This window comes from Macaca thibetana, chromosome 17 (assembly GCF_024542745.1).
Source record: "Macaca thibetana thibetana isolate TM-01 chromosome 17, ASM2454274v1, whole genome shotgun sequence".
In the NCBI taxonomy this organism is placed as follows: Eukaryota; Metazoa; Chordata; class Mammalia; order Primates; family Cercopithecidae; genus Macaca; species Macaca thibetana.
This window is the reverse complement of record NC_065594.1, coordinates 10440141-10462696: the sequence shown is the minus strand read 5'-3', so window position 1 is coordinate 10462696 and position 22556 is coordinate 10440141. Positions and strand designations below refer to the sequence as shown.

At 42.3% G+C, this 22556-nt stretch overlaps 2 protein-coding genes across 7 annotated transcripts in view; one reads left to right on the top strand and one right to left on the bottom strand.

The window, feature by feature from the left end:
• Positions 1 to 22556, top strand: part of HMGB1 (high mobility group box 1) — a 979364-nt gene that overhangs the window by 119255 nt on the left and 837553 nt on the right. The window contains exon 1 of one of the 3 annotated variants that reach the window (XM_050766939.1): positions 11642 to 11651. The exons of the other annotated variants lie outside the window; for them this stretch is intronic. The gene's annotated coding sequence lies outside the window, so the exon portion shown is untranslated. Of the gene's footprint in view, positions 1 to 11641; positions 11652 to 22556 lie in introns of those variants that run through there. 3 annotated transcript variants of the gene reach the window in all.
• Positions 1 to 22556, bottom strand: part of B3GLCT (beta 3-glucosyltransferase) — a 389525-nt gene that overhangs the window by 249344 nt on the left and 117625 nt on the right. For 2 of the 4 annotated variants that reach the window (XM_050766880.1, XM_050766879.1), the window contains exon 15: positions 21368 to 21570. In XM_050766880.1, the coding sequence (XP_050622837.1) occupies positions 21403 to 21570 (168 nt within the window). In that variant the 3' untranslated portion in view covers positions 21368 to 21402. Of the gene's footprint in view, positions 1 to 19537; positions 21571 to 22556 lie in introns of those variants that run through there. The other 2 variants (XM_050766878.1, XM_050766881.1) reach the window with 1 other exon arrangement.

Here is a 22556-nt window from a genome sequence, read left to right as displayed (position 1 = left end):
TGGGCAGCTGTGGCCTGCTATGGCTTCTAGGCACTGTCTGAACCTTCCCTCTTCTCAGGCCGTCAGGTTAGGGCATCAGCAGTGAAACTCTGTAAGACTCAAAGCACTTGGCAAAGGAGAGGTGATGATAACAGAGAGCAGAGGGAAAAGATTATCTTCCCACCTTTTGAGTTTCAAAAGCCTAGTACTTTATGGGAATAGAAAAGCCTCTGGCTCAAAAGATTTGAGAGAAAACCTGGTGGGTGGGTGTCCAATGCCCTACTCCCCCAACTGGCCCCAGGGATAACAGAAGATGCTTCCTGGGGGAACTGAAAGAGAGGAAGAGGTATGAGGGCTGGTTCATGGGTCTCTGGAAGAGACCCCACTCTCCTTGTCATGCCCTGCAAGGTCTGTGGGGACCCCAAGAAGAGAAGACCTAGGTCTGTGATTTATTTTCCAGGGAAACCCCTAGAGAAGCAGCTAGACTAAAAATATATATAGATAGTTGAAGGGAGTAACAAAAGACGGGGTCTTAGATGGCCACCAAAAACTTCCATACAGCTCAGAATAGCTTGAAAATCAGAAGTTACTTCCTATGTGCCAGAGACATGGTATATCAATGGAACTGAAAGGGAGGGGGCAAGAGGGTGGGACCCAGGAGCATCCCTGCAGCACCCTATATAGTCCAGCAACTGTGGGCCCAATGCAATAATGGACACCACGGTGGATGCTGTATAGACAAGTGACACAGAGAATCAGTGGGCTCTCTGAGGACACAGGATATTATAACCCTTCTCTCTTTCTCATAGAAGCACTTGAGTTCCCTGTTTGCCTTCCCCAGGTAAACAGAACAAACATCAAGCCAGAAGAGGAAAACGTGGCCTCTGGAAGCCACTGGATCTCATTTTCCATTTTCCTCCTGAGCCTTTTTCAAACCCTTGTATTAGTTTGTTTTCACACTGCTGATAAAGACATACCTGAGACTGGGCAATTTATAAAGAAAAAGGTTTAACGGACTCGCAGTTCCAAGGGGCTGGGGAGGCCTCACAATCATGGTGGAAGGCAAAAGGCATGTCTTACTTGGTGGCAGGCAAGAGAGAGCATGTGCAAAGAACCTCACCTTTATAAAACCATCACATCTCCTGAGACTTATTCACTATCACAAGGACAGCATGAGAAACCCCCACACCATGATTCAATTACCTTTCACCAGGTCTCTCCCACAACATATGGGGATGATTACAATTCAAGATGAGATTTGGGTGGGGAAAAAGAATCAAACCATATCATTCTGCCCCGGCCCCTCCCAAATCTCATGTCCTTGCATTTCAAAACCAATCATGCCTTCCAACAGTCGCCTAAAGTCTTAACTAATTTTGGCATTAACTCGAAAGTCCACAGCCCAAAGACTCATCTGGGACATGGCAAGTCCCTTCTACCTATGAGCCTGTAAAATCAAAACTAAGTTAGTTACTTCCTAGATACAATGGCCGTACAGGCATTGGGTAGATACACCTGTTCCAAATGGAAAAAAATGGCCAAAATGAAGGGGGACTACAGGACCCATGCAAGTCCAAAATCCAGTGGGGCAATCAAAGCTCCAAAGTAATCTCCTTTGACTCCATGTCTCATATCCAGGTCACACTGATGCAAGAGGTGGGCTCCCATGGCCTTGGGCAGCTCCTCCCCTGTGGCTTTGCAAGGTACAGCCCCCTTCCCAGCTGCTTTCATGGGCTGGCATTGAATGTGGCTTTTCTAGGTGTGCAGTGCAAGTTGTTGGTGGATCTACCATTCTGGGGTCTGGAGGATGGTAGCTCCCTTCTCACAACTCCACTAGGTAGTGCCCTAGTGGGGTCTCTGTGTGGAGGTTCCAACCTCACATTTCCCTTCCACACTGCCCTAGCAGAGATTCTCCATGAGGGCCCCGCCCCTACAGCAGGCTTCTGTTTGGACATCCAGGCATTTCCATACATCCTCTAAAATCTAGGCAGAGGTTCCCAAGCCTCAATTCTTGACTTCTGTGCACCCATAGGCCCAATACCATATGTAAGCCACTGAGACTTGGGGCTTACACCCTCTGAAGCAGCAACCTGAGCTGCATGTTGGCCCCTTTAGCCATGGCTGGAGTAGCTGGGACACAGGGCACCAAGTCTCTAGGCTGCACCCAGCAGAGGGGCCTTGGCCCAGGAAACCATTTTTGCCTCCTAGGCCTCTGGGCCTGTGATGGGAGGGGCTGCTGTGAAGGTCTCTGATATGCCCTGAAGACATTTTCCCCATTGTCTTGGTGAGTAGCATTTGGCTCCCCATTACTTATACAAATTTCTGCAGCCGGCTTGAATTTCTCTCCAGAAAATGCACTTTTCTTTTCTTTTGCATCGTTGGCCTGCAAATTTTTCAAACTTTCATGCTCTGCTTCCTCTTGAATGCTCTGCTGCTTAGAAATTTCTTTCACCAGATACCCTAAATCATCTCTCTCAAGTTCAAAGTTCCACAAATCTCGGGGCAGGGGCAAAATGCCACCATTCTCTTTGCATAGTAAGGATGACTTTACTCCAGTTCCCAACAAGTTCCTCATCTCCATTTGAGACCACCTCAGCCTGGATTTCATTGTTCATATCACCATCAGCATTTTGCTGAAAGCCATTCAACAAGTCTCTAGGAAGTTTCAAACTTTCCCACATTTTTCTATCTTCTTCTGAGCCCTCCAAACTGTTTCAATCTCTGCCTGTTACCCAGTTCCAAAGTTGCTTTCACATTTTCAGGTATCTTTATATCAGTGCCCCACTCTACTGGTACCAATTTACTATATTAGTCCATTTTAATGCTGCTGATAAAGACACACCTGTGACTGGTTAATTTATGAAGAAAAAGAGGCTCAATGGGCTCACAGTTCCATGTGGCTGGGGAGGCCTCACAATCATGGCAGAAGGCAAGAAGCATGTCTTACATGGCGGCAGGCGAGTGAGAGCATCTGCAGGGGAACTCTCCTTTATAAAACCATCAGATCTCATGAGACTTATTCACTATCACCAGAACAGCATGGGAAAACCCATCCCCATGGGTCAATTACCTCCTACCGGGTCTCTCCCATGACACATGGGGATTATTACAATTCAAGGTGAGATTTGAGTGGGGACATAGTGCCAAATCAAATTACCCCTGGACCCTAGCAAAGGCCCTAGCCAAGGCCCTGGGCTAATAAAAGAATGAGACTCCCTAATTTGTCTGGGATTCATTTCCCATCGCCCTATTAGACTGACAGCTTGAAAAACAAATTGAGCTTTATATTTGAAAGAGATATTTCTGCAATCTTTGGCCTGCAATACACATGCATCCTACAAGTATGCATAATATTGTATAAACCATTGAACCTGAGTTATCACAACTGAAGACATCTCTTCAAATGGCAGATTAGTAAACTTAGGAAAAGTAAGTAAAATTTGTTGTGGATTGATTATTTGGAGGGTTTATTCCATGTTTGGCAGGACACTGCCCACACCATAGCCATAGGTAAGGGTAGGCTAAAGAGGAACCTTACAAGCCATAACCCCCACCTGTTCCCATGCAGCATAGAGAAAGTTGACTAATGTTCCCAGATTCCCAAGGAGATTTTAGAATTCTGAGAGGAAAAGTGGCCCAGAAATGGTCTCAGACTTGGAAGAGAAAGTTACAGAGGACAATGGCAGGGACTTTCATCAGCAGGGGAGGGGAGTACCATATCCTGGTGGATTCCAGTATTAGACACCTGAAGCTCAGGCCCCCAGCCACACTGCAGCAGTTACTACAGGGGCAGAGAGTGACACCCATAGACTGAGCAGGATGAAGCCCCGCAAAGAGTGCCCACTGGAAAGCAGCTACCCCTTTTCCAATGCTGGAAAATATATCCTCCCCATCCTGCTGCACTTATGTCACCATCAGGAAGAAAGTCAGGTGAAAATAAAGAGGAAATAAACTGTGAAAAACAGCATTTATCCTACAATGATAAGCTTTGAACTTGACAGTGATTGAGAAAATAACATTTGAGTGTGGTTGAAAAAAAATCCCCGGATTAGACTGGAAATGCCAGAATGGGAAAGATTGAATTATCTTTTTTCTCAAGAGCAAAGTTGAGTTCACTATTTGAAAATAAAGTCACGTTTGCTCAAGCTCCTGTTCATGATGGTCTTATATAGACCAATACGGGCAAGAGGAGTACAAGAAGAGTAGTATCGCGGGAGTGTTCTAGGGGAAAAGAGCAGAAAGCAGCAGGTTACTTTGAGCAGGGGAGTCCATATTACAAACAGATGTAATCCTAAAGAGGGGTTTTTATAGGGGGGCAACACTGCATTTAGGCTGGAACATCACATTAAGTTTCACATTAGGAAATTCACAAAGGTAGCAATAAAGATAGATGAAAGATAGATGGTTTCTTCTTTGTTGGAAGCAAAGAAACCAGAAAGGCAGCAAACTTACCAGTCCGGGAGATAGGAATAGCAAGGTCAGAAGAAGAGATGGATTTTAGAGAAATTTAGAACGTGAAATAATAAAGAGAACTTGCTGTTTGGTACCTGACTAAAAAGAGGGTGAGGGATTTCAGGTAATTTGTCAAGGGCGAGAGATTGCAGGTAATCTGCCACCGGCTCGTTCGGACAACTGAGTGCATGCAAGTGTTATTCACTAGTTTTACCAGGAAAGGCAGGCTGGGGCGTGGCTGGTTAGGTGGTGATAGGAAATAAAAGTGACTTGTTGAAGATGAGGCACCTTCGAACATTCAGTTGGACGGTTCTGCTAGCCAGAAATTCTGAGAAGAGATCTGGGACGGAACGAATTCTTGGGAGTCGTGGACATACACATGATAGCTAAGGCCTTGCAATGCGTGAGGTTACTTGGTAGCCAAACACAGAGTGAAAAGAGAAAAAGGGCTCAAGGGCAAAGATGTCAGGAGGACGGATGTTGGGCACAGCAAGAAGAGTGCATGATGAGCTCTGGTGATGAGCAGCCAGGAGGTTGGGGAGGGAACGCGAACGAGGCTGTACGGAGAAATGAATGGAGGGTTTGCAGAGGAAGTGGAAGCCGCATCAGAGTCCTGGAGGAGCAGGGTAAGCTGGCACCTGTGGATCAGAAGCTCTGAGTGACAGCGTCGCTGCATTTCTTCTCTCTTCTATGGCTGCATGATTCTAGATGAGCTCGGGGCCGCTGTACACTGCCTAACTGAACCACCAACCCGGAAGGGATTTTACTTTTGTTTTTCTCCCATCAACTCCCCTGATTTATCTTAGAACAACTAAGTTCGCCTGAAAGTGACAGTAGAACGGCAAGGACTATGTACTATGCGGGGGCAAATCCAACCTTCTGAGTGGACCCCAGCCCCACTGTCCCTGTGAGACTTGCGTCTTCTCAGCACCTCCCCTGAACTACAGATGCTGGAGCTAAGAGTCCCCAGACTACTTTGGAGAAAGATGGATTTTCTAAGTACCCTGAGAAGGATGCCAAGGCTGTGGAGCGCTCTCACAGTGGCCCCCAGACAGGATAGATCCATGCTCTCAACTGTTTTCTAAAAATTTCTATAGCCTCTTTAGTTTCCTTAGGAGCTGGACAGCACTCGGTGCTAACCTTATTTTGCTTTCTGGACCTTCATAAACTTCTGGTCCCTTTTCATCCCACCGCATTGGTCATTCGCAGTATAGGCGAGCATTTTGTGCTTCAGTCACAAATGGAATCCAAATGCATTAATCACACTCTGCTAGCAGGGCGCACGCGACAAAAGCAGCGAGAGTTTGGCTGAAGTCAACCCTGCTCCCCTCCCAGGAGCTCAGTGCCCAGCGAAAGGGTCTATGGAGGAGCCTCTCTGCTCCCCTGGTGCCTCTGACGGTCTGCCGGCTGCTAAGCTGTTGAGGAGCTACTCTGCCCCCGAGACCCAGGGCAATGCTATCAGTGGCGATGAGACATGGCCTGGGAACAGGGTGGCCAGCTCGCGCAGCCCTGCCGCACCCCCTCACACCCAGGCTGAGGCGGGGGTGCTGCGGGGCTGTGCACCTTTGGCGCTGCTCCCCTGCCTGGAATCCCTTTGCTCTGGGGCCACAGCACCCCCAGACCACCAGCAGACATGCCCTGCAACCCGCTCTGACTTTGGCCAACACAGGACTCTGTTAGCGGTCCCCGGGGAGTTGTGGGTCCCCTGGATATTTAACCCTATGCGCAGACCATCCCTTAGGGAGGGGCAGCGCAGCCCGGCAAAGTCCCCATTGGGACAAAGGAAATGCAGAAGCGACGCCAATTGCTGGAAGGGGCACCTCCACAACCCCGGAGGGGACGAGGTCGTCTCTCACCCCAGATCCCCTTCCCAGTGCAAAGCAGTCATTCTTCCCTTGGGGGCCTGCTGAGCACGCACTGATTAAAGATTCCACGAACTGAGGATGGGTTACAGGAGCGGATTGCTCTCCTGCAGCTGACAGTTTATACAGACTTTCCGGGCCAACAGGAAAAGGAACTATTTCTTTGATGCTGCAGGTTTAGCCACAAGTAAAATTATGGTCGGAAGAGGGTCTTGCTATGTCTGGTCTCTCTTGTCAACAAAATAAGGATTCCCGGCTTCCAGAACATCCGCTTTGCCAACAGTCATGCTCAATAAGTCTTTTATGAGTGCATCAAAGGAATGAAGGAAACCAATGAAAAAGTGAGCAAGCAGCACCAAGCTCTCCGAGCCTACAGGCTAGTGGTAGAGACATAATAGAATACAAAGCAAGAGAATAATGTCCCACGGGGACTCTGCACTTCTTTTAATCCTTTTTCTGCATCATCTTCTTTTCTCCATGCCTCTTACACACCCACTTCATTCATTCAACAAGTATTTACTGGGCAGTACCAGTACACCCACCACGAGTGAACAGCTTACATTTTGATAGAAAGGGGCTGAAAACACAGGTTTTATGGCTGCAGATAATTTTAAAGAAAATGAGTGTTATTAAGGCCATAGCATAGGGTGATGGGACAGTGATGGAGACTGGGGGACAATTTCAGATAAGACAGTCATGAAAGGCTGCGCTGATGAAGCAATATTGGCCGTCCGCTGGCTACTCAAAAGGAGACGGGCCTTTCTGCAGATGGTATCATCAAGAAGAGTGAAGTTCAGACTGGAAAATCCCAGCAGAGGTAGTCAAGAGGACATTCAACTATGGAAGTAATAAAAGAGTCTCTAGCAGCTAATGATTTTAAATCCTGCTCAGAATAGCTAAAAGCATGAAGGAATGTACAGACATAACCCTGGAAATTGAGTAATCTTTGTGGTATGGAGGATAAAAGGGGAGCTAAACCCAAACATGCTGATTATTCACCACAAGGGAAGAAAATGAAGATTTGGGTCCAGGTTGCTGAGTTTAATGTGAATTCTCAGAAAAATGCAAGACTTTCGAAAAGCTGGTTCACATGTCCTCAGGGATCTTCTTGTCTGCTCAGCAGGTTGTCCACCTGACCCTGGGCTGAGTGTTCAGAGCATGGAATGCCTTTGTCCAAACCTGAGTTCTTACACCCCCAACTCATCTCTCCTTCATTTTCATTTAATGTACTCACATTCATTCATTCATTCATTCATTCATTCATTCATTCATTTCACAAATACTTAGTGAACACTAAATGGCAGTCAGGATGCTACACGCTAGGGATACAAAGAAGTATAAAGTGCAGTGTTGCCCGCAGCAACTTCAGGAATTAGGCGGTAGAAATTCCACCCCAGGGCTGCCACTCAGCTGGCTGTGTGCATATGGACAAATTCCTTAGCTTCTCTGCAGGCGGCTGCTTCCTCATCTGTCAAATAGGGATGACAGCACAGACTTGACACTAAAGTATGTATGAAAGGAAGGAAGGACAGAGAGAAGATGGGAAGAAGGAAGGAGCTGAGAGGGGAAGAGGGGCACAGGGAGGAAGAATTGGCACTTACCTCAATTGTGAGGACTGGCTGAAATAGAAACACCTCACACAGTGCCTGGCACATGGTAATATTTATAAATACTGCCCCTCACTTCAAAGAGCTCACCACCGAGTGAGGAGATAGGAACACAGGTCAGATAATGGCTAGCATTTATTGAGTGCTTATAATGTGCCAGTTACCATTCTAAACTGTACACATTTGGACTCACTTCACCCGCAGCACTTGGTGAGTTTGGGTCTCTTACTATTATCCTGACTCCATAAACGAAAACTGCAGGCATAGGAGGGTTAAGTAACTTGCCCGAGGTCACATAAGGAGTGAGTGGGCAGCAGAGCTGGGATTCAAGCCCAGACACTTTGGCTCCAATCACTGCACCCCACTGCCTCCTACAAGTATGAGCAAGTGTGAATACTGCCATGGGCACATGCTATTATGGGGGACTTGCAGCCCAGTAAGGAAGCGATGTGGCCAAGGAGTTCTCCTGGGGTAGGGGACTTCTGCATTTGGGAATTTCAGTATGCCCATGAGGAGGGAGTCAGAGGAAGAGGAGGCAAAGGGCAGCAGAGAGAAGAGGAGCAGAGAACTGGAAGGCACAGAGGAGCAGATCCATGTTGAAGCAGGGGCAGGTGATGAAGGTCATGCTGGTCATGCAGCCACATACACCATGCGAGGGGCTTGGACTTTATCCTCTAAGCAATGGGAGTCACAGGAAGCAGCGTGATCAGAATTACACTTTAGAAAGATTACTCTGGGGGCTGAATGGTCGTGGAAAAAAGAGGGTCATGGACTAGGGAGAGCCAGTTGGAGGGTTGCTGCCAGGGTGCCTCCAGGATCATGGCCAAAGGTATGGACTGGTTCACGACATATTTGGAAAATAGAATTAGAAGAAAGCAGTTCTTATCAAATGAAAAGGCTGAACAAGAAAGAGGGGATGAAGACATATCCCCTCCCTTTGGAAACTGGAGGGAGACGGTGATAGCAGCTCCTGGACTATGGAAATGTAGGAAGACACACTGATAGAAAGCTCTCAGGAGCAAGTAGCTGCCTGCATCCCAAAGTCAGGGAGTTCTCCACCTCCCTTGGAAAATATTTCTTTTAGAACAAAAAACTTTAAATATATGGGAAAGTAGGGGGAATGGTACAATAAATACCCATCACCTAGAGGCAGAAAGAATGAGGGTCATGATCAACTCAGTTTACCACTGGAGGCTATATGAGTAAACAGCAAACTGTTCTCACAAAAGCAGGATGTTGGCAAACTGACAGACTGAGTCTGCTGCCCAGAAGGAATGCTGAGGGCAGTCATGCCCCAGGCATAGTGTTTCTTTTTTTTTTTTTTTTTTTTTTTTTTTTTTTTTTTTTTGAGTCGGAGTCTAGCTCTGTCGCCCAGGCTGGAGTGCAGTGGCCAGATCTCAGCTCACTGCAAGCTCCGCCTCCCGGGTTTACGCCATTCTCCTGGCTCAGCCTCCCGAGTAGCTGGGACTACAGGCGCCTGCCACCTCGCCCGGCTAGTTTTTTGTATTTTTTAGTAGAGACGGGGTTTTGCCGTGTTAACCAGGATGGTCTCGATCTGCTGACCTTGTGATCCGCCCGTCTCGGCCTCCCAAAGTGCTAGGATTACAGGCCATAGTGTTTCTTATGATTATCTACAGGCACAACTGAAGCCTGTTAGCAATAATATGAACCTGTGATCAAGCAGCTAATCAACTGTGAGCTCCTCCTCCCTGCTATTGCTACCCAATAAATACAAAGGGCTGTAGAAGCTCAAGGCCCTTGCTTGCTAGAAGCAAGGAGCCCCCGGCCCCTTCTTTAGAACAGTTTCTTTTGTTTTGTTTTGATTTCTGCGTTCATCCCCCTTTGTTCAGTCCCACAGTAACCATCACAACTCTTCAACTTTTCCCACATCTGCTTCACATATACATCATATATATTTTTATTGTTATGCAACATTTCATTTTAGTTTTTATTGTTGTCAAGTCATTTTAAATAAGCTACAGACATCATTACATTTACCCTTAAATACTTTAGTACATATCACCAAAAAATATTCAGCTAAGCAATTACAGTAACATTGTCGCACCTTGAAAAAATTAACTATTGAATATCATCTAAGACTGTATTAAAAGTTCCCTAACAGTCTCAGTATTATTTTATAGTATTTTTTTTTTTTTTTTTTTGAGATGGTGTCTTATTCTATCACTAGGCTGGAGTGCAGTGGTATGATCTCGGCTCACTGCAACCTCTGCCTCCTGGGTTCAAGTGATTCCCCTGCCTCAGCCTCCTGAGTAGCTGGGACTACAGGCGCACGCCACCACACCCAGCTAATTTTTGTGTTTTTAGTAGAGATGGGGTTTCACCATGTTGGCCAGGATGGTTTCGATCTCTTGACCTTGTGATCCACCTGCCTTGGCTTCCCAAAGTGCTGGGATTACAGGCATGAGCCACCACACCTGGCCAGTACTTTTTTTTTCAAAACAGGATTCCATTAATGAACCCATATTGCTTTCGTTACACTTCTTTAGTCTAAATCTCCAACTGCCCTTGCCACATGATTCTCCTGAGTATTTGATATTGACTCATTAAAGAAACCAAGTCAGGTTGCCAGGTAGAATACCTCACAGTCTGGATTTGTCTGATTGTTTCAGCCCATGTCACTTCTAATTTGTTCCTCTCTTCCTCACATTTCCGGTAAACTGGAAGTTCTAAAGGCATGACAGGATTCAAGTGAGACATGTTGATGAGCACGTGTCATTGGTGACACCAATGCATTCATACAGCATCCGATGCCAAGGTTTTGGTTTCAAAATACCATCCTGCTATTATGCTACCAAATGGAACTTGACAGATTCCAGGTTTGGAATGGGGAATGAAGTAGGTGGGCCTTGTTCTACAAAGCACAGAAGTACCCATTTACTAACAGGTCATGTCAAAAGAACCCAAGAGCCAGCGTAAGGCAAACTCTGGTCAAATTTGGAACACCCTGAGCATCAAAATGAATGACGGGAATTGACTAAAACACAATACATAAAATTGTATAATACTCAATAATCAATCCATAGTCAAAAAAAAAAAAAAATCCTCTGTTACTTTGAGAAGCAGCAGTGGCCCAGGTACTGTTGAGGCCGTTTGCTCTCAATAGCAGCTCAATCTGATCTAGGATTCTGTGTCTTGAATCCAGAATACTCTGATCTTGACTTAAACTTGGACCAAGAACATAGCTACCCCTCATGTGTGTGTCTGGAACAATCTGGTTTAGGTATCCACGATGATTCCCTGCTGGCAGGAAACTAGTCTCCACTAATATTAAATAATTGCATAGTAGTTTAAGCACCAGGCAACTTGACAGGTTCTATAAATCCCAATGTTACTTGTCAAGACTATAAGGTTCTTGAATCTGTTCAAAGCCCGAGTGCACGCCAACAGACAACATGAGGTTGGGTGGAGCAACATGCTATTTTAATGAGCACCTGGGTGCTGGCGGGCTGAGGCCTAAAATGGTGTCAGCCCCAGGTGAGGATGGGATAGGGGTTTTATAGTCCTCTGTAAACAGGAAGTGTCCTAGTCTGACGTGACTGCTACGTAGTACCTGGATGGCCTCTTCTTCAGGGCTAAGTGTCTTCTAGCCAGGGTGGGTGTCTTCTGGCCGGCTCCATTCCTGCTTCTGCTATCTTGCTGGTGTACGCTGCTGACACAAGTGGCCTTATGCCATGGGACTGACCTGAGGAGGGAGGAGTTACTTATCCCTTCAAGCTTTCGGGCTGCGGGGAGAATCTTTCAAAGATGTTCTAAATTAAGAATTTATTCATCATTTTTGGAATTAACCTTAAAAAAGCTCAGGTTGCTAAGAGACGTAATTTTTTGTTAACTACAGAAGTTTTTAATGTTGCATTTTGCTGATGCAGCACTTCCTCAGGATTAACTGGGTTGCCCTCTCATCGTCAGCCTGTACGTGAGCCACCTCCCAATCTTTGTAGCCATCACTCAACATTAAGTTGAGAACATCCTGAATAGCCAGGCTTGTCAATTATTCAAGGGAAACCAAGAAGGCAACACTAGCATATGATAAATAGACCTTTGTACTATTGGAGGAAAAAAAAAAATCTTTCTTTGTACTTTCAATTTCAGAGGAAAGAGGTAAAGCCATGATTCTCGTGGGCATTTAATCAGCAAACCTATGTTTAATTGACAACTAATATGCAAGCTCCTGGGCCTCTATCAAATTTCTTAAGAGTAGCGTGAAGCTCCTGATGTCTTCCTGCCTTCTCATCAATCACATTAATGGTCTCTACTGGAAACAGAGCTCCTGACTATAGACTAAGCTGTGACCCAGTTACCAGGGTACCGTTAGAGTAGGAGAAGCTCTCTTTCCTAGGGCTTCTCTTTCACCTTAAAGAAAATATTCTTCACAAGTCTTCATGGTTTAGACAGTGTAACAAGTGGTTTAAGTCATCCTTACTTACAGCTTCCTTACTGGCCATTGTGAAGGCTATAATCTGACACTCCTTTAATAAGCTCCCTATACTCCTTTTCGAGACAAGCAGCCTTGGCAAGAAGTGTAATTCAAAAAATGGACTGCCCAGAATAAAATTCCCAGCTCAAATCACAGGCAGAGCTATTATCACACTCATTTTATATTTCTGTCTGTATTTATATTTATATTTCAGTCTGTATTTCATGCTTATAGGCTCATGGCCTTCTAAAATCTGATGCTTTTAGTTTGGAAACTAGTTTCTTGAGTTCCATCTCTTATGTGCAGTCAATTCTCTCCAAACCATTATGAAGGCATCCCTCTTTGCTGAGGTTATGGCAGAAACAGATTCACTAGACTCTCTCCATTGGGTGGTGGCTTTGGTTTCTCAAAAAGAAGGTCAGAGAAAGGTTCCTAGAACACAAACTCTATGGAAGCATGGATCACGGAGATTCAAATAATTTCCCTTGCAAAGACTTCAGTGAATTCCCTTTTCAAATCTTTTTTAGGACAAGACTGGGAGTGTGAACATTTCTGTCAGCTTCAACTTCTTTTTCCCCCAACACTGTTAAGTTCTACCGAACATTTTAAGTTCCAAGATACACGTGCAGGAGGTGCAGGTTTGTTACATAGGCAAAGATGTGCCATGATGGTTTACCACACCTATGAACCCATCAATTAGATATTAAGCCCAACACGCATTAGCTATGTTTTCTGATGCTATCCCTCCCTCCACCATCCACCTCTGACAGGCCTGTGTGTGTTGTTCCCTTCCCTGTTTGTTGGCAGCATGTATAGCTTCTTTTGAGAAGTGTCTGTTCATGTCCTTTGCCCACTTTTTAATGTTTTTTTTTTTTCTTGTAAATGTATTTAAGTTCCTTGAAGACTCTGGATATGAGACCTATATCAGATGGATAGATTGCAAAAATTTTCTCCCATTTTGTAGGTTGTCTGTTCACTGTGGTGATATTTTTGCTGTTCAGAAGCTCTTTAGTTTAAGTAGATTCAATTGTCAAGTTTTGCTTCTGTTGCGCAGTCACTTTCCACTTTTTCATCATAAAATCTTTGCCCATGCCTATGTCCTGAATGGTATTGCCTAGATTTTCTTCTAGGGTTTTTATAGTTTTGGGTTTTACATGTAAGTCTTTACTCCATCCTGAGTTAAGTTTTGTATGTGGTGTAAGGAAGAGGTCCAGTTTCATGTAAAAAAGGGGTCCAGTTTCAATTTTCTGCATGTAGCTAGCCAGTTCTCCAGCACCATTTATTAAGTACGGAATCCTTTCCCCATTGCTTGTTTTTGTCAGGTTTGTCAAAGATCAGATAGTTGTAGATATGCCATCTTATTTCTGAGTTCTCTATTCTGTTTCATTGGTCTGTGTCTGTTTTTGTACAGTACCACACTGTTTTGGTTACTGTAGCCTTGTAGAATAGTTTGAAGTCAGGTAATCTGATGTCTCCAGCTCTGTTCTTTTTGCTTAGGATTGTCTTGGCCATATGGGCTCTTTGTTTTGATTCCATTTGAATTTTAAAGTAGTTTTTCTAATTCTATGAAGAATGTCAGTGGTAATTTAATGGGAATAGCACTGAATCTAAATAAATTACTTTTGGTAATATGGCCATTTTCATGATATTATTTCTATCCATGAGCATGGAATGTTTTTCCATTTGTTTGTGTCCTCTCTGATTTCCTTGAGCAGTGGTTTGTAGTTCTCCTTGAAGAGGTCCTTCACTTCCCTTGTTAGCTGTATTCCTAGGAATTTTATTCTCTTTGTAGCAATTATGAATGGGAGTTCATTTATGATTTGACTCTCTGCTTGTCTATTGTTGGTGTATAGGAATGCTTATGAATTTTGCACATTGATTTTGTATCCTGAGACTTTACTGACGCTGCTTATCAGCTTAAGAAGCTTTTGGGCTGACGATGTGGTTTTCTAGATATAGGATCGTCATCTGCAATAGATATAGGATCATGTCATCTGCAAAAAGAGACAGTTTGGTTTTCTCGCTTCCTATTTGAATACACGTTCTTTCTTTCTCTTACCTGATTGCCCTGGCCAGAACTTCCAATGCTATGTTGAATAGGAGTGAGCTTCCATTTCTTTACCTTCATCAATTACTTTTTCTTTAATCTCTTGCAACCTCGTTGGGGTAACCTCCCATGGCCACTCACCCATCACCTGATTCATTGCTTCAAGAAGCAGCTCTCCTGTCAAATGCGGAAAGGCTGCCAGGGCATGGATTCACCTCATAACCCCCAACATCCCGATATTCATTAAGAATGCTGCCACTGGGACCCAGCCTGAAGCACCACTTCCACCAGGCTTTGCTTTCTTATGGACATTTCTATCTTCACATCATGTTTTCACCTGTGTTTTTTCCTCAGAAAACAAAGTCTTCCAACCTCCACAGTCCTGCCAGGACAGTTCAGAGCAGCCTTGCCCACATCCACAAGGGCACCTCACCCCATTCGACTTGGAGGGCACGCGGGCAAATGTGGGGGCCCAAGTCCACACCCAGCTCTGGCCCCCACATCCCCTAGTCTGTGAGGTGCTGCCACAGCAACTGCTCAGTCTGACCCCAAAACCCCTACTGTTATTTGATTCTAATTGCCACCCCTCATGTTCTTCTACAGGTAGTGTTGTCTCCCAATTGCATAAGAATGCTGAATAAGATTTCTGAACTTTCACAATAGAATGGCAATCCTACCCCTGCCTCTTCTAGCGTCCAGAACACATAAATGTGTATTTAGCCCCATATGAAATAGCCAACACACCAAATCCTTTTGGAGAATTGTAGTTTTTTGCCATCCACTGCCAGCAAAGGCTCCACTAAGACTTGACAGTGAACACCCCTTAGGCAGCCTTTTTTTTTTTTCTATACCCCACCACCAGGAGTTTCCATTTTTTTAACTTCTATCAACTATTTCTACCCATTCTTGAATTTCTTGTAAAGGGAATCATATGCTTTCTTTTGTGTCTGCCTCCTTTTGTTCAATATACCTGTGAGAATCATTCACATTGTAATGTCTACCAATAGTTTTCTCATTTTAATTGCTGTGAAGTAATTATCCATCATTGTATGCATATATCATAATTTGTCCATCTCTTCTTGGTAGACTTTTTTTTTTCAATTTGGAGCTGTTATAATGAAGCAACTATGAACTCTGAACATTTCATTTTGTGGAACTGTGCACTCAGGAGAGGAATTACTGAGACATAGTGTACACCAGAGGTCAGCAAACTTTTTCGGTAAAAAGCAGATAGGAAATATATCGACTGTGCAAGCCATACACTCTCCATTGTAATGAGTCAACTCTGCCATAGACAATATGTAAACAAATGGGCATGCCTGTGTAATACAATTTTGTTGACAAAAGCAGGTGGTGGCCTGGATTTAGCCCATGGGCAGCAGTTGGCTGAACCCTGGCATAGATGTTTGGTTTGCTTTAGTAGAAAATGCTGAATAATTTTGCAGTATGGCTATTCATTTAGTACTCTTAAGCAATACTTTATAAGAATTCAATAGATGCTTCACATTTTTGTCAACACTCAAAAGTATCAGGTCTCTTTAGTTTTGCCATTGTTGTAACCACATAGCATGTCTCACGGTGGGTTTATGTGTGATCTCATTAATGATATTGAACACTCAAAATACATGTATTGGCCATTTGTATTTCGTCTCTTGTGAGGTGCTTGTTCAAGTCTTTTGGACATTTTTGACTGCGTTGTGTTCTTGGATTTGTAGGAGTTATATTGGCTATGAACCTGTATTATCTACTGCTGCATAGCAATATTACCATAAACTTAGAGACGCAAATAAACATACATTTGTTATTTGACAGTGTCTGTGGGTCAAGAGTCTCAGCATGGCTTAGCTGGGTCCTCTGCTTTAGGATCTCTCACATAGCTGCAACAGTTACGTTGGCCAGGGCTGTGGTCTCATCTTTTGCTCAAATGAGGAAGGATCTTCTTTCAAACTCATGTGGTGGCAGCATTCAGTCCCTTGTGGTATATCCACCTTCCAGTCTGCTTCTTGCTGCCTGTTGCCTACAGGTTGCCCTTAGTTTCTCGCCATGTGGGCTTTCCCAACGTGACTGCTTGTTTCCTCAAAGCCAACAAGGAAGAGTATCTCCTCATGAGATGAATATTACAGGCTTATGGAATAGAGTCACATACACATAGTGACATACATCCCACCACTTTTGCCACATCCTATTGGTTAGAATCAAGTCACACAGGCCCATGAAAACTCAAGGGGAGAGGATTACACAAGGGTATGAATACCAGGAGTCAGGGGTCATGGGGACTAATTTAGAGTTGTCTGCCACAGAGTCCTTGTCAGATATGTCATACATATCTTCTCCAGTCTGTAATTTGCCTTTTCCTTTTCTTTGATAGAAAAAAAAAATCCACTTTTTAATTTTGTAGATAGTGTTTTGTTGTTGTTGGTTTGTAGAGTCAGGGTCTCATTACATTGCCTAAGCTGGTCTCGAACTCCTACCCTCAAGCAATTCTCCTGCCTCAGCCTTCCAAAATGTTGAGACTGCAGATGTGAGCCACCACACTGTCCCTAGATAGTGGTTTTTTATTACCTGTTTAATAATTCATCGTTTACCTAAGATCATGAAGATATTTTAGTCTGGTTTTCCTCTAGACTAGTGTTTCTCAACCTTGGCAATACATTTGAGGCTAGATAATTCCTTGCTAATTATTCTTCTGTGCATTGTAGGGTGTTTAACAGCAGCTCTGGCCTACCCATCAGATGCCAGTAGCACTTCCTCCCAGTTGTGACAATCGAAAATCTTGCTAAATGTCTCCCAGGGCTAAAAGGCCCCCAGTTGAAAAGTACTGTTCTTAGATGCTTTATAGCTTAATTTTGGAATATAATGTCTATAATCCGAGTTAGTTGCTTTATATTGTTCCATATATCTAATTTCTCTACATTTACTGAAAAGTTCATTTCCCTCATGAATCGCAACTTTGTCGTACATTAAGTAATCATATATGTATGGATTCTGTTCAATTTATCTAACTTCAATCGTCATGCCAGTAAAACACTTCCGTAGTTTTTTGGTAGGTCTTGAAATCTGTTCTTGTAAATCTTCGAATTTTGTCATCATAATTGGCTATTCTAGGTCCTTTGCATTTCCTTCTATATTTTGAACCAATTTGTCAATTTTTACACACAAAAAAGTCTGAGATTTTTACTGGAAATAAATCTATACATCAATTTGAGATAATTGTCATAACAATATTATTTCAGTACATAAAATGATAAACCTTACTTAGTTCTTTTTTAATATCGCTCAAGATTTTCTGGTTTTCAGCATAGAGATCTTGCAACTATTTACTTCTAGATATTTGCTAATGCTTTCCAGCTTTACTGAGGTATACTTGACATATAAAAAGTGTGTATACTTAGTGTACATGATTGCATATATGTATACATTGTAAAATGATTGCCACAATCAAGCCAATTAGCATATCCATCCATTCCTGCACGTTTTGTTTTTTTTTTTTGGTGGTGGTAACATTTAAGATCTACTTCCCTAGTATTTAATATTTCTTATACCATTGTAAATAACATTGTTTTCCTAATTTTATTTTCTAATTGTTTGTTGCTAGTATGTAAATATACAATTATTTTTTATATCAGTCTTGTATCTAGCGATCTTACTAAATTCATTATAAGATACTTTGAATTCTGTGTGTATGCAATCAGGTCATCTGTAAATATCTTTTTACTTCTCTTTACTCTTTATATAATTTTCTTTTCTTTCCTCTGACTGGGATCTCCTAAACGATGTTGAACAGAAGTAGTGATGGTGAACATTCTAATCTTTCCTCCAAATTTAGGGGGAGAAATAATTCAATATGAAAGCATTAGGTATTATGACACTTTTTTTGTAGACACTCTTTATTATATTGAGGAATTTACCCAGTTTCTGAAAATTACAAGGTTGGCTGCTGAATTCTGTCAAATACTTTTTTTCCTCCTCTTTTGTGCAGCTATTAAAATGGTTATACATTTTTCTCCTTTATTCTATTAATGTGGTCAATTACTTGACTTTTGAATGTTACAGCAGCCTTGCATCCCTGGAATAAACCCATTTGGTCATGAGTCACTATCCGTTTTATGTAACCTCTTTTTACATATTGCTGGTAATTTTGTTTAGGATCACTGTCTTTCATGTTCATGAAAGGTGTTAGTCTGTGATTTTCTTTTGTCAAGTTTTGGTGTCAGAGAAATCTGGGTCTCATAAATTCAGTTGGGAAATGTTTCCTTTTTCATTATGCTCTGAAAGAGTTTATGTTCCACAAACACAGTATTGCATCTTTAGATGCCTGGAGAAAATCACCGATGAAACCATCTGGGCCTAGAGTTTTCTTTGTAAGAAAGTGTTCAACTTTTAATTACATAATTTAGTCTATAGAAATTACATCTCTGATTATGAATGGAAGACAATAGAAACATTCTTGAAGATGTCAATTATATTAATTTTTGAGGAAATATACATAACTATAATATATAGAGATGTGGAAGCACAAGAGGTCTTCAATAAACCCAGAAATGCAGAGAGCACTGATATTTACATACCCACACATAGCATCACTTTTAATTTAGCATGCTATTATTGTTTTCTGCTCCCAGGCGTCCTAGAAAGGTTATTTTCATGTCTGGATTTCTGATTTAGCTGCAAGATGTAAAAATCCTACATAATCAGACAACCCGCTTTGGCTATATCATCAGGAATGGCTTAAAAGCAAAAATGACATTCCAGTTATTCCACACACAAATCCCTGATATTAACATCCCTATCCTAAAAACAGCCATTTGGAAGGAAAGCCCTATTTCAAAGCAAAGGAAATGTGAATAAGACAATATCTGCTCCTGGAAATGTCAGACTCAAAATTGAGTTCTTTAGATGAGAGTCGATTCTAAAATAACATCTCTGATTTGTTATATAATAAAACATAATGGCTTTATAAACTTTATATAAACATTGTCAATTTCTGATGGTTTTCTCTTAAAAGGGTAGCTCTGAAGTGATTATTCTCTCTTTAAACTGTATTTACTGGGCTGCTGACTTTTTTCTCTGATTTCATTCATTCCTTTTCCCCATCTCCCTTTCCCATTCCCAGTCTAGACTAATGAACACAATATTTGAGAAATAAAAAACTTAAGCAAAGATCTTTTATTCGTGGTTAGGCTTACACAGTTCCAAAAAGTAAACATAATTAACAAAACACTTAAAAGTACCAGAGGAGGTGCCCCGGTATCAGTAGAAGGCACTGATCAGACCAAAGAAGAAAGCTTGACACAGATCTTCATGTACAGATGCCAGCTTCAGTCCTGTCAAATGAACATGTTGTTCTCTCACTGGTAACAGTTAGTAGGCCGGAGCAGAACTGGAGACTCTTCTCCACTGGTGTAGGCAGCCAGGGCTCTCCAGGAGTATTATTATAGATGACGTGAAGGTGACTACCATGGTGGCAATGACAACAATCTCAGTTACAATGACAACGAAGCTAAGGCCATCAGTAGAGGCTTGATACGATCTAGAAATCCTTCTGGAGCCTCTCCTCAGCTGATCATCCCTGATACATCCCTTGGATGGCCACAAAATCCATTTTCACAAAACTGAATCCAATGCATTGTGTTATCACTGCAACACACACGAGTTCTGGTAGTTGCTAATTTGGAAAAATGGTAAATACTAATACTATTGCATCATTTTGGGAATGAGTCAAATCTATACTACAAGAAAAACATATGAACACACACACAGGTACTTTTGGTGGTATGGCTTTAAATTCTGTGCTTGGCTATAAAAAGCATTATAAGCAAAGTTAATGAATAACAGTTTTTATTAAAAAGAATAAGTAATTTACTATACCAAAATCAGTTTAAGACATATTAAATCAAATTTTACGCAAATACCTTTACAAAAACAATTATATAATTAAACAGAGTGCTCTTTATACATTAATACTGAATATGTTAAGTTACTATATATTAAAGATATAATTTGAAAACTAGAGCTGTTTCAAAATACTGTGTTCAAATGTCATTCTTTGGGGACCCAGAGAAATTGCCTGATTACCATGTTGTCCTTCCACAAGGGGTTTCTCTTCTGAGTCAGGAGAGAGTCATTAAGTAACATTAAAAAAAAGAGTAAAACATAAGGTCCAAATTTAATTCACTTCCTGAGACTCACATAGAGCTTGCTGACTTGAACAAAACACATCAACATTGTTTTAGAATATTGAGGACACTATTTTCTGGCAGCATCTACTACACTTTCTTGTTACAAGTAGGCCATAAAGATAGGGCTTCAGGGAGAAATAGAACACAGATGAACTTCTATAAAGCAATACGAAGCTCTAGTAGAAGACCTCATTCTCTTTATGAGGCACAAACAGCAAAAGAAGAGAGAAAACATAACCACCATGATTACAGACTTCAGGGGATTTCATATCTAGAGTTTCATGATGTTTTATGTACAGTATTATTCCTTAACACAGTATTATTCCTACTGAGTTCCCAGGAAATAATTTGCATCATCAATAATATGGTTTAAAAGTTCATACCATTGGTAATATCCACGTCAAAAGACTTTCACTCTTCTTTTTATATATACAAATAGAACTGTAGACAGTCACATCTCTCCAGGCTCATGCCCAACTGAAACTTCCATTATAATGAAGAGACAGAACAGGAAAGGGACTTCTGGTACCATTTATTTTCCTGTGACAATAATAAAAACTGCTGTATCACAGCTTGTAGAATAAACAGTCATCACTAAGTGTTAAAACAACTGCATAAGTCAAAAGCAAGTGATTTTTCCCAGAAAAAAAAAAAAATGTTTCTCCTATGACCCCTTTTCTTCCTCTGTCAAAAAATACCATACATAAAATCTCCCCCTAAAGTCAGGAAGCGTCCAATGCCACGTGGCAGAGACACAAGCGTTGTGAGCACAGCACAGTGGGATGAGGCCACAGTCTCCAGTTCACTCCCTGCGCAGGCTATGCTCACAGGTCACCCTGCTTTATAACTCCTCTCGAAAACCTTTCTGTGTGTCCTGCCTGGCTTTGGCTTCCTCAGTGGGTGCCAACCATGTGAAATACACCTTCACTGGATCGATGTTCCAGTGTTTGTGGAACGATATGGGAACTTGATGAGAAAGGTAGTCCTTAGGGTAATCCACCGGCCGAGCCTGCAGGAAAAAGAGAGAGTTAGGCTTCCTTGTTGATTGAAAATAATTTTGCTGCAGAAGAGCATTTGAGTTGATAAAGTGGATTGCTTTACTTCACTACTTAATATTGGCTATGGGAATCTAAAAGCAAAAAGGAAACTATTTTCTGATCTCTTTCTTCTAACTCCAGGTTCTTTGCTTTTGTGTCTCCAATTACCTTAATACCCGAAATGCACTGCTTTTTGCTTCTATGTTCCACAGTCTTGCCTCTGGGAGATTCCTGAACCATAGTAATAAATACAAAAAGCTTTCTTTGGTAAGCCATTTAAGTTACTATTACAACTTCTGCACAAAGACAGAAAAACTGTTACATTCCAGGTACTTCTAAGGAAACTCTGGCCATATGTGGGTTGTGGGGGGCCAGGGCAAAGATTTCTCAGATTTCCCTTGGCTTGTCTACTGCTCTAATGTGTAATTAGGTGACATCATTCGAAGAAAGAAAAGGAGCTCACTGGGGGAGAAGGATAACGTAACTCATACTCTCTTCCTGCCCAAATATCTAGTCTAGTTCCAGAGGTGTAAATGAGGTGTAAATGAGAATTGCAAGTAACCCAAAATTGTCTGCGAAAGGACCTAAAAAGTTTTTATATTATCTACATTGCAACATTTTTTAGAGGTTAGAAAATAAAACTTGAGCAGAACTAGATACAGGTTAGAATAAGATTGAAGAAGTAACCTATAGGGTTAGAAAGAAACTGAAATCAGATACTATGTTGTTTTCTCTAAGCAAAGTATCCAGTTTCTCTTGGGAATCTGGGAATCACCTTTTTTTTTTTTTTTTTTTTTTTTGAGATGGAGTTTCACTCTGCCACCCAGGCTGGAGTGCAATGGGGCAATCTCAGTTTACTGCAACCTCTGCCTCCTGGGTTCAACTGATTCTCCTGCCTCAGCCTCCTGAGTAGCTGGGATTACAGGCATGCACCACCATGCCTGGCTAATTTTTTTGT